Source organism: Oryx dammah, unplaced genomic scaffold, assembly GCF_014754425.2.
Source record: "Oryx dammah isolate SB20612 unplaced genomic scaffold, SCBI_Odam_1.1 HiC_scaffold_26, whole genome shotgun sequence".
Classification (NCBI taxonomy): Eukaryota; Metazoa; Chordata; class Mammalia; order Artiodactyla; family Bovidae; genus Oryx; species Oryx dammah.
The window spans coordinates 80,935,793-80,948,052 of record NW_024070210.1 but is presented as its reverse complement, the minus strand read 5'-3'; the positions used below and the strand labels follow the sequence as shown (position 1 = coordinate 80,948,052).

The following is a 12,260-nucleotide window of genomic DNA, read 5'->3' as shown; positions in this document are numbered from 1 at the left end:
ACCAATTTACTTCATCCACATGCCTCTGGCCTCATGTTTTCCTTCAGAAACTTTCCTGAGACTTTTGCCTGGTAGTATCATTCTAGCAAAATAGATCAGGTGCCAGAATGCACTGCCCACAAATACAATCTCCCCATTCCATCTTTGAGGGTTTTAAAATTTAAAACTATCTTTGAGTGATTATCAAATGGCTTAGTAATAAAACTCTGAACACTCTGTTGCCTTTGTATTCCTTCTCTTACACAGTGAATTCATAATACGTAAAACAGGACCAAGATTTGATATGTTGTCTTTCCCTATAACCTTGTGTTTCCTAGAGTATTGTGATTCACTGGCAGCCACCTCCTCCAGCCGCACAAAATGGACAGATTACTGGCTACAAGGTTCGCTACCGAAAGGCTTCCCGAAAGAGTGATGTCACTGAGACCTTGGTGTCTGGGACACAGCTGTCACAGCTGATTGAAGGTAAGCCACTTTGCATGTAGGCAAAAAGCTCAAAGATAGTGTCTCTCTCAAACTTTGAATTAACGCTAGTCTAATGACTGCTCCGGGCTGTTGACTTAAACAAATCAAAAATGGTTTAAAAGAATTTGCAATAGTTCAGTCAACTTCTGACCTGATAAAAATTGTAAAATACACTCTTACAGGTTTTGCCTGTTCTGTGGTGAGAATATTTTAATGTGTTATCCATGTAAACAAAGCTACATAAGCAAAGAGTCTTACTCAGTCTGGGTGGTAGCAGAGGCCTACAAAATGATTTCTTCTAACACTGATACCACTTGGGTATCTGTGACCTGAAACATTTGTCAGTGGCCGCAGCCATGCAAGGTGAATGTTTGTCTTCAAGGGTGCCTTTCAGTTTTCTCATTTCCTCACTTGAACCCCGCAGCTCTAAGCTGCAGCAGATAAATACGACTGAAGGAGTGTTGCTGAGAAATCTCACCAAAGGAGCATTACTGCAAAACTGGTCATGGATGTTTTTAAAAGTCAGTCTGATTATACTCCAGACCCAGATGAATAACATTTCCCAAAGATGAGGCTTTTATTTTGAATATTTAATAGTAGGTACTTATTATATACCAGGCACGGTTCTTGTTTCTAATAAATAAAAATAGATACAGTCCTTGCCCCTGAGGAGACTATTCATTTTCTCAATGAAACATTTGATGTATAAGCAAAATACCACTTTCTTAATAAAAATAGCCTTTTGTTTATCAAGAGAATTCTTGGATTTAAAAATTATATTTAGATTCATTCATTCATTTAATAGACTTTATTGAACTTTTACATAATGATGAGCAAAAGGTGTATCTGCACTTAGTCTCTCAGCTGTGTCTGATTCTTTGTGGCCCCATGGACTGCAGCCTGTCAGGCTCCTCTGCCCATGGAATTTTCCAGGGAAGAGTACTGGAGTAGGGTGCCATTTCCCACTCCAAGGGATCTTCCCAACCCAGAGATCGAACCTGAGAAGGTTGTTATTCCCTTGAGCATTAACTGGAAGCTGATAAGGGGAATAGTTTGGGTTCCCAAGATCTTGTATTGAACAACAAATACAGGATTTTTAAGGTTTAGCCAGTAATTTGTTGTTTCTTCTTTTTGTACTACTTACAGCACTTAACACATTCTGCCATATCTTTATAATATGAATTGAGTGCCTTGGTTTTAGCCTGCGAGCTTTGTAGGTCATCTTGAGGGAGAGGAGTTCACCCTCTGTACTTACTCTCACTTCACCTACTCGTGTGCACTTTCTCCCACTTGCCCTCACTCTTACATTCCAGTTCTTCAGAGAGGGAGTGATAACCTGATGGGCTGAATTCTTCTAGAGCCTCAACTGAGCCGTGTTTGCTAGTAGTCCAGACTGTTGTCTGTTGTCTGTTAATACTTAGCAATGCCTGTGTGGCCCACTCTGGCACTTTCTGTTCAGTGTGTGCAGGGAGGAGAGAGGGGTAAACTGACTAGGGCCCAGCTATTCTGTTTCTCTTCCTGTCTTCCTGCTTGCTTGCTTGTGGACCAACACCAGTCAGGATGGACATACAGAGAACAGGCCCACCTCTCCTCTCACACCATGTGACCGAATTAGCTGAGCCAGGGCTCATCCTGCATCCTGGCCAACCTCTCTCGCAGTAGCTCTCTCAGGAATTTTTGTACTAGTTTCTGGCCAATGATCCTGTTATTTGAATAATGGGAGGTGTAGGATAATTTTTCATAACCTTTATAAGACCTTTCACAATATCTGGCATCAAAGTGCTCTAAAAAATGTATGAATGTGAACTGTACACTCAGAAATGGCCTAGATGATAAATTTTATGTTATATGTATTTTAACACAAAAAGGAAAAAAAAGGTTGCCCCACTTTGTAGGCTTTCACGTGTAGACCTTTGTCACCTTTGATGCATTCTTGTATCATGTACCTCATTAGCTAATAGTAAATATGAAAGATTGCATAGTAAAAAGGCTTTATTCCTCCTTTACTTATTGTATATACTTATGAGCAAGTAGGTTGTTGAGAAATAGGTTTCTAGGCCATATTTGATGCTTAAAATGTTTCTTTTTTGGTTGTGGGGTGACCCAGAGAACAGAGGTAACATGCTAGGAGTTACATGTCTGCATGATTTTCTGGTCTTTGGTGTCTTCTGAGACCAGCTGACTTTGTTCCTTTGTCGTAACTTTCATTCCTTTGGGCTGTTTTTGGTCTTAGCCTCCTTAGTAACAAAATAAAGTGAAAAAGTGAAAGTATTGGTCGCTTAGTCGTGTGAGACTCTTTGTGACCCCATGGACTGTAGCCCGCCAAGCTCCTCTGTCCATGGAATTCTCCAGGCAAGAAGGGGCTCTTCCCGACCCAGGGATTAAACCCAGATCTCCTGGATTGCAGGCAGATTCTTTACCACCTGATCCACCAAGAAGCCCATTTTGCCATGCTCTCCTCCAGGGGATCTTCCCAACCTGGGGATGGAGCTCTCATTGGCTGGCGGGTTGCTGACCACTAGCACCACCTGGAAAGCCCTCACCTTAAGGTGCCTTCAAGCTCTTTTAAAAGGTCTAAAGTCTCCTGGGAGCTTTATTTATTTTGTTTTTCTCTTGGCTTGTTGGGCTTCCTATCTAGAGATGGGAGCTCCTCTGTGCTGTATTTATGTGTTGCTTGTTCTGAATTAACTTTAACTGAAATGTTATCAGGAAGTGGTGGTGGTGTTGTTGAAAGTTTAGTCACTAAGTCATGTCTGACTCTTGTGACCCCATGGACTGTAGCCAACAGGTTCCTCTGTCCCTGGGATTTTCCAGGAAAGAATACTGGAGTGGGTAGCCGTTCCCTTCTCCAGGAAAGAATACTGGAGTGGGTAGCCGTTCCCTTCTCCAGGGGGTCTTCCTAACCCAGGGATTGACCTTGGGTCTCCTGCATAGCAGGCAGGTTCTTCACCAACTGAGCCACCAGGGTAGCTTTGTACTAAGATGGTGAGTGAGATACTTGCTTTAATGGGAGATTTTAATCTTTTGTTTTTCCAAAGCTCTTGTTTCATCCCCTTTTTAAAAATTGTTTGCATCACAGGTCTTGATCGGGGAACTGAATATAATTTCCGAGTGGCTGCTCTAACAGTCAATGGTACAGGCCCAGCTACTGACTGGCTGTCAGCTGAAACTTTTGAAAGTGACTTAGATGGTAAGAGCAACAATCAGCAGGATTGGAACAATCTGGGTACTAACTGAAGTCAAATGAGTCAGACTATAAAGGCATAGATTTTGGGGTGTATGTAGCTAAAATCTGTAAATTTTAGTGGATTTTACTGCTGTCATTCCTGTAATACAGCAAGTCTCCTGGAATGTATTGTTTATAGTGGCCTTTTGAGAACTGTCCCTGTAAGTAGAAACAGAACAAGTAAAAATGTGCAGGTGCTTTAAGTCTGGCTTTTTTACCAAGGCCATTAAGTAGGTGGATGATCTAAAATTTAAGGCTGCACCCTGTAGACTGGCCTTTGTTTTAGTTACAGTTTCCCTTTTCCCTTAGTCCTAGAAACCTCACCCTTTTTCTCACCAGTTTATTCAGTGACTCCATATGAGTGTGTGTATGTTGCCTTTATCAGAGACAAGTGCTGCACTTAAAAGGCAAAAGACCTGGGTATTTAATGTAATTCTTTGTTTACTGATTTTTAAATAGAGGTAGGAATTTATGCCTTGAGATAATGTGTGTGAACGATACTGCAAATTGCTACCTTTTAAAGCCTCTTAGTCTCCCACCATTTAAATCAATTTGTGGTTCTAAGTTTCATATTTTCTGACTTACCACATTAGTTTGGGGAGTAAATAACTGATATCATCACCGTCATGTGAAACGTGATCATCTGTTGACAGCAGGCTTCTATTTAATGTGCTGTGCCTTTCTCATTCCACCTGGTAGAGTGTGGTAGTCAGCTGTGGGAGTAAGAGGAGTGGGCAGCAGTTGAAAGACAGTTTATTTTTCTCCATTGGGAAGGCTCTTGGACCTCGTTGTCTTTCCTTCCAAGTTATAATAATACTGCAGTGTCTCGTGTTTCAGGTTGTTTGAGTTAGGCTGCAGTTAAACTGCGGCCATACTTCACTATACATACAGATTCTCTGAAAATTCTTGGCCATAATGGAAAAAAAACTTAGCCCCAGGTAATTTGTCAGAAGCCTAAACACCTTGCCCCAAGGACAATGAAATAGTATAAAGGAAGGTGGATCTGAATCTCATCTTGTTCTTCTCTCCTTCCCAGAAACTCGTGTTCCAGAAGTGCCTAGTTCTCTTCATGTCCGCCCACTGGTCACTAGCATCGTAGTAAGCTGGACGCCTCCAGAGAATCAAAACATTGTGGTCAGAGGTTATGCCATTGGTTATGGCATTGGCAGCCCTCATGCCCAGACCATAAAAGTAGACTATAAACAACGCTATTACACCATCGAAAATCTGGGTATGTATGCTAAGTAAAGGAAGTAACTGCATGTGTGGTTTGTGTCTAACTTTTCATTGTATATTTTATTTTTATAGAAAGCTTTCAAAAATAGTACAATTTTTATTCTTCACCCAGGTTCCCCAGAGGTTAACATTTTATCATACATGCTTTATCTGCTGTGTACCCAATGTGTGTGCTCAGTCATGTCTGAATCTTTGCAACCCCATGGACTGTAGCCCACTGTAACTCCTCTGTCCATGGGGTTTTCCAGGAAAGAATACTGGAGTGGGTTGCCATTTCCTTCTCCAGGGGATCTTCCTGACCCTGGAATTGAACCCATGTCTCCTGCCTTGCAGGCATACTCTTTACCACTGAGCCACTGGGGAAATGCGTTTTGTCTGCTGTATGTACCTGGTTTTGTTTTTTTTTCTCTGGGAGCCATTTGAGAGTAATGATGCCCCTCCACTCACTAATGCTTTAATATCCTTTTCCTTAAAATGAGGGCATTTTCTAATATAATCACAGTGCAGTTATCAAAATCAGCAAATTAACTGTGAGACAGTATCTATAGACTCCATTTATATTTTGCTAGTTGTCTCATCAATGTCCTTTGTAATGAAAGAAAAACACTGTTTTCTGGTGCAGGATCACATGTATTTAGTTAGTGTATTTCATTAGTTTTCTTTCATATAGAACAGTTCCTTGATTTTCTCTTTTATGACTATGACATTTTTGAAAAGTACATTTATGCTTTACAGAATGACCCTTAATTTAGACCTGTGTATTATTTCATCATTATATTCAGCTTACGCATTTCTGGAAGGAATAACACAGATGTGTGTATTCTTGTCAGTACACCATATCAGGAGGCAGATGAGAGCCTAATGCTAGTGACATTAACTTTAACCACTTGATTAAAATGATATCTTCAACATTTCTCCTCTATAAAGTTATTATTTTTTTCCTTCATAGCTAAAAAGTACCTTGTAGGGAAATGCCTTGAATCTTTGTAAATACCTGGTTTCTTGTCAAACTTTTACTCAGTAGTTTTATCATCTTCAGTATCATTATTATGGTGTTTCTCAAGTGGTGATTTTCTAATTCCATTTATTTTTCTGTATTTATTAGCATTCTTTGATAACGAAGAGCTTTGCTTCTCTTCCATATTGAAGGAATGGCCAATGGGAATCTCTCTATAACTAGTTTCTCTGTCCGTTTGACATCTCCTGTCTTTCTTTGAGCACTTTCTTCCTTTTTGATTCAGTAAGATGTTTCAGGCTTATCTGGTATTTTCCTAGCTTTTGCCCTTGAGTCAGCCATTGCTCCTTGTTTCTTTTACAGAAAATGATATTTGGAAACCAGTATTTGAGCACTATTCATGCTCATTCTTACTGGGGTAGAAATCCTGAGGAATCTATTAAAAATGCTACTAAAACTATAACTGAGTTTAAAAGGGCACAAGATATAAAGTCAATATGCAGAAACAGTTGTATTTCTACATACTAACAGTAAGCCATTTATATGTGTGTGTGTATGTATAGAAAATCTGTAGAATGAAGAGTGGAAAATGATTGCTGAGAAAAATTAAGACTTAAATGGAGATACCATGTCTATGGATTAGAGGACAGTACATTATAATGACAGTCCTCTCTAATGCAATCTCAAGTAAAATCCCAGTAGACTTTTTTCCTGGACATTCATAAACTTATTCTAAAGTTTACATGAAAAAAGTGAAGGAGCAGACATTTTTTAAAAAGGAATAAAGTTTAGAAGACCCATACTATGTGATTTCAGAACATATTATAAAGCTGCAGTAACTGAGACACTGTGGTAGTGTTGGTGTAAAGGTTAGGTGTTAGAGATCAATGGAACAGAATAGAGTTCAGAAATAGATATATGCTCAATTGATCTTTGACAAAACACTGAGATAATTCAGTGGAAAAGAAGAGAGTCTTTTCAACAAAAGGTGAGTGAATAATTGGATAACTCTGTGAGAAGGAAAAGGAACCTTCATTGACCCTTATACCATATACAAAAACAGACCTAAATAAATAACTAAAACTATAAAACTTCTAGGTGTTGTTATTCAGTCACTTGGTTGTGTCTGACTCTTTGTGACCTAATGGACTGCAGCACACCAGGCTTCCCTGTCCTTCACCATTTCTCAGAGCTTACTCAAACTCATGTGCATTGAGTCGGGATGCTGTCTAACCATCTTGTCGACTGTCGTCCCCTTCTCCTCCTGCCCTCAATCTTTCCCAGCATTAGGGTCTTTTCAGATGAGTCAGTTCTTCGCATCAGGTGGCCAACATATTGGAGCTTCAGCTTCAGCATCGGTCCTTCCAGTGAATATTCAGGGTTGATTTCCTTTAGGATTGGCTGACTTGATCTCCTTGCTGTCCAAGGGACTCTCAAGAGTCTTCTCCAGCACCACAGTTTGAAAGCACCAGTTCTTCAGCACTCTGCCTTCTTTATGGTCCAATTCTCACATCCACACATGACAGCTGGAAAACCCATAGCTTTGACTATACTGACCTTTGTCAGCTAAGTTATATCTCTTTTTTTTTTTTAATATGCTGTCTGGTAGAATACAGAAAAAAAATCTATGTGACTTTGGGGTACACAGGGATCTCTTAGGATGCAAAGAAGTACAAATTTAAAAAATGAAAAATGAATAAATTGGGCTTCACCAAAATTTAAAACTTCTACTTGGAAAGATACCAGTGAGATGAAAAGGTAAACCACAGACCAGGAGAAAACACTCATCATTCAAGTCTCTGACAAAGAATTTGAGTCTGGAATATGTTCTAAAAAAATATTTTTTAAACTCAGAAGATAACAGTCCAATAAAAAAGTAGGAAAAAGATTTGGATGGACAGTACACCAAAGAAGATGATACATGAGTGGAAGTAAGCACATGAAAAGATTCTCAACTTCATTAATTATCAGAGAAATGCAGATAAAGCCACAATGAAATATCACTACACAACATCTAAAATTGCTAAAATTTAATAGACCTGATAGCAAGGATGCAGAACTGGAGCTCATACTTGCTGGTGGGCACGTCTCATGGCACTACTGCTCTAGAAAACAGATTGGAGGTTTCTGAAAAAGTTGACTATACAATCCAGCATTCCCACTCATAGTTACTTAACCGAGAGAAAGAAAGATGCGTATCTACCCAAAAATTTCTACACAGATGTTCGTAATTGATTTATAATAATCTAAAGGGGTAAACAAGTTAAGTGATGAATTGTACTATATCCATACAATGGAATACTAGTCAGCAATTAAAATAAATAGGTCACAGGTACACTCAACGACATAACAAATCTCACAAACGTTATGCAGAGCAAAAGAAGCAAAACACAAGAGAATACATACTGTGTTAATACATTTTTATGAAATTGCAGAATGTGTGGCCCTTACTTATAGTGACACAGCAAGATGAGTGGTTGGCTAGAAAGCGAGAGGTGGAATTGACTGCAGTTGACTGGCAGTAGGAGAACTCTTCAGAGTGTTGGGAATATGTGCTGTGGTCATGACTGGTTTTCGTTGTTTAGTGCTAAGCAGTAGACTCTTACACAGGTGTATGTATTTATCAAAGCTAAAAAGGTACATTTAAATGGGCATATTGTATTATATATAAATCATTACCTCAAAGGTGAGTTACAAAGCCAACATTTTGAGAAAAGTAATATAATAGAAAATGAATTGATTTAGATAGGCATATTTTTCCAAATTAGATATCATTATTAAGATCTTTCTTTGAAAGGTTTGCCTTTTAATTTAGAATCTTCCCTGACCAACCTTTTTTATTCAAATTTATTTGTAAATGTCTTTCCTAAAGACAGTTTTAAGTGTCTAATAAATTACTTAGGGTTTCCCTTGTGACTTAGACAGTAAAGAATCCACTTGCAATGTGGGAGACCTGAATTGATCCCTGGGTTGGGAAGATCCCCTGGAGAAGAAACTGGCTACCCACTCCAGTATTCCTGCTGGGAGAATCCCCATGAACAGAGGAGTCTGGTGGGCTACAGTCCATGGGGTCACAAAGAGTTGGGCACAGCTGAGCGACTAAGCACAAGAACAAGCAATAAATTCCTTAGGGTCATCTTTTCTGGTAGAAAATAAGCAGCAATTTAATGCTTTAGTCAAAAAACAGAGCAGCCTTTTTCTTTTTCCTTTCAAGAAGAAACAGCACAGCTAACCTGGGAAGTGTTCCCCCCATGAACAGTCTTACAAGGCAGTAGTAGGAGAGCAAAGGAACAGGCTAGGATAAAAATACTTCTGTGGGCACCCACTCCTACTGTTTGCTTTACAAAACTACTGAAATGAAAATCCTCTTTCAGTCTAGCAGGAGAAGAAAAGTAAAACACAGGAGACAGTGAGAAGCGTTGAAGTGAAGTGTGTTCAGAAGAGGAGGAGGTGGTAAGGCACAGCAGAGCAGTCAGGGAAGAAGCTTGGCTTGTCCTTGAAAGAGTGAGTGAGAATAGTGATTGGAAACAAGAGCTGAGAGGAGCACTGCGTGTGCTGAAGGCAGTAGACGTAGTTTAGTAGTGAAGAAATTCACATTCAAAAGCAGCAAAAAGATTGACTGGCATAAAGTAAAATAAGCTTGCTGTATTTATCAGATAGATTTAAGATACATAAAAGTTGAACAAAAGAAAAGTCAGTGGAGTGGAGAAATACACATAGGAATTCATTTATTAATCAAACTAGAGCTCTCTCCTGAGCTTCAAATCTATATAAACATCTGCTTGCTGGGTATCTGTACTGAAATATCATAAATCATGATAGAATATCTTATAGTCTATTATAATTTAATCAAAATTACAGTTAATATCTTCTGCAAACTTTCACTCAATCAGCAAATATCCAAGACACTGTGCTAGAAATAGAGCACAATAGAAATAGAGAATTGAGCAGATGTGATCCCAGTGATTAGAGATAATATAATTTTTAAATAATTTAAATTGTTTTGAATGCTGAGGAGGAGAAATGAGGTGCTACAGGCTATTATTTAGAGAGGTAATCCAGTCTGGGGACAGCCCCTTTCAGATGCACAGGCAGTGTCTGAGTGAGTAAGAGTGTTGTGTGTCCGCAGCATAGGGGACAGCTGCGCAGGTAACAGCCCTGCAGTAGGAGAGCGCACACCTCTCGGTGAACTGAGAGATGGCCAGGAAAGAGCAAGCACAGGGAATGAGGCAGAGTGGTGGGTGGCAACAAGGCTTGGTCACTTACGTAGGGAAGGAGGGGGAGAGGTCTTAACCACTCCCAGGCTTCTGACTTGAACAGTAGCGTGCATAGTCATGCCATTTATGAACTCTAGGGAAAACTGGAGCAGATCTGAAGGGGCAGAGGAAGGGGAGAGAAAGAGAGATTTGAGACATCCAAGAGATGGAGATGCCCAGCAGACAGTTGAATGGGTCTGGTGCTCAGAAGAAAAGTCGGGACTAATTTGCATTGGATCACACATGTATGCTAATCCAACCAAGGAAATGAATGGAAGCACATTGGGAGAGAGTGAAGAGTTGGACTAGAAGGGGGCCTACAATCAAGTCTGGAAAATGTGTATTGTGATTCTTCTGTCCCTAATCTCAATGAATGGCATCACCTTCTACCATGTTGCCCAAATCAGCACCTTTTCCTAACAGTCAAGTACTAAGTCTTATTTATTCCATTTGTTGTCAGTTCTTTCTCACACTGGAAGACCAGGTGCCTTTAGATATTGCTCAGTGGTATCTGGAAAATGGGCCACCAAGCAGCTTTTGAAGAAATGAAGGCCACTTGAGGTGTGGCCACCTTGAAAACCTGCCTAGCTTTATGAGAAGTGAGTGGTGTGGGTCAGCTCCCCACCCTACAATACTTCAGTGGAACCCCAGTCTTCACTACTGAAACTATACTCTTGAAGTACCTGTACTAAACCTTGCCTGGATCAGGAATGTGATAAAGCAGAGTCTTCCTGATTTGCCTTAGACAACAGGAGAATGAATGCTATTCCAACCATATAATACCCCTCTTTTTCACCAAATCTCACTAACAGCATTTTACATGATCACCTTCTTAGCCAGTTGAAATCCTGGGCCATGTCTTCTCCAACCAAGAAGTCTGCATGAAAGCTAGATGAGGTTGGCATCCCAGAGAGTTAAGGACCTTCAGTGGTTAACTGGGTTAACAGTTTCTCTCCTACTTCTCTAGCTTGGCTGTTCCAACCACTGCCTCCTCCTGAGAAGGAACAGGGTTTGTTTAAGTCCAAACTGGACCTGTGGGCTTCCAACATATGGAAATCCTATTTATTCTTTTTAATCCAAACTCTTCACTACACAGTAATATCACTAAACCACTGATGAGATGAAGCCAAGAGAAGATTCAGGAACAGTCTGCCTTGCTCCTGGGACTACAGGAAGTCGATCCCAGCCAGTTTTTCTATACTCTGTATGCTCCCATCTCCATTCTTCCCCACCCCTCAGAATAATCCCACATAAAAAAATATTAAAGTATGACCTGGCTTTTATTGGAGACTTCCCTGGTGCCTCAGATGGAAGCATCTGCCTACAATACAGGAGACCTGGGTTCGATCCCTGGGTTAGGAAGATCCCCTGGAGAAGGAAATAGCAACCCATTCCAGTATTCTTGCCTGGAAAATCCCATGGACAGAGGATCCTGGCAGGCTACATACAGTCCATGGGGTCGCAAAGAGTTGGACACGACTGAGCAACTTCACTTGATTTGACTTGGCTTTTATTACAATGAAGATTATACACAATCATCTGTGAATTTTAAAAATTCTGTAGTGAGAGTTTTTTACGTGTTTCCACTTGTTTCTTTCCTTCAGATCCCAGCTCTCACTATGTGATTACCCTGAAAGCATTTAACAACGTAGGTGAAGGTATTCCCTTGTACGAGAGTGCTGTGACCAGACCTCACACAGGTAAGATATCCTGTCCATCTCTGGTTGTCCACATATTTTCCGGCAGCTTAAGTAGAATGTTAGCATGAAGCCTGCCCCATGGGTATCAGTGGAAGGAAAAGGATATGGCAATTTAGGGTCAGGCCTCATAGGAGGCTAAATGGGCTTTCAACACAGAAAGTTCTGTTAAATCCTGCTTTGCTTTTTAGAAAATATTAATCCTGTCATGTAAACACATTTAGGTAAATGTACAGCACATGTTTTTAATATGTTGGGATCTAGAAAGCATAGTCATGAGAGAATTAAAAGTGATTTTTCATCTTTTGGTCATGTGAGTTATGACTAAAAGGAGAAAAAAGTTAAAGGATCTCCATATCTCTGAGAAAATGTATAGGTTATTGATGGAATAAATGTATTAGATTGATAAATCCAACATTTTCTTT

The 12,260-nt window shown here is 40.0% G+C and overlaps 1 protein-coding gene across 7 annotated transcripts in view; it reads left to right on the top strand.

Moving 5' to 3' along the window:
• Positions 1–12,260, top strand: part of NEO1 (neogenin 1) — a 228,124-nt gene that overhangs the window by 179,027 nt on the left and 36,837 nt on the right. For all 7 annotated transcript variants that reach the window (XM_040227389.1, XM_040227384.1, XM_040227383.1 and 4 more), the window contains exons 13-16: positions 318–465; positions 3,545–3,655; positions 4,728–4,922; positions 11,743–11,838. In XM_040227389.1, coding sequence (XP_040083323.1) covers positions 318–465; positions 3,545–3,655; positions 4,728–4,922; positions 11,743–11,838 — 550 coding nt within the window. The remainder of the gene's footprint in view (positions 1–317; positions 466–3,544; positions 3,656–4,727; positions 4,923–11,742; positions 11,839–12,260) is intronic.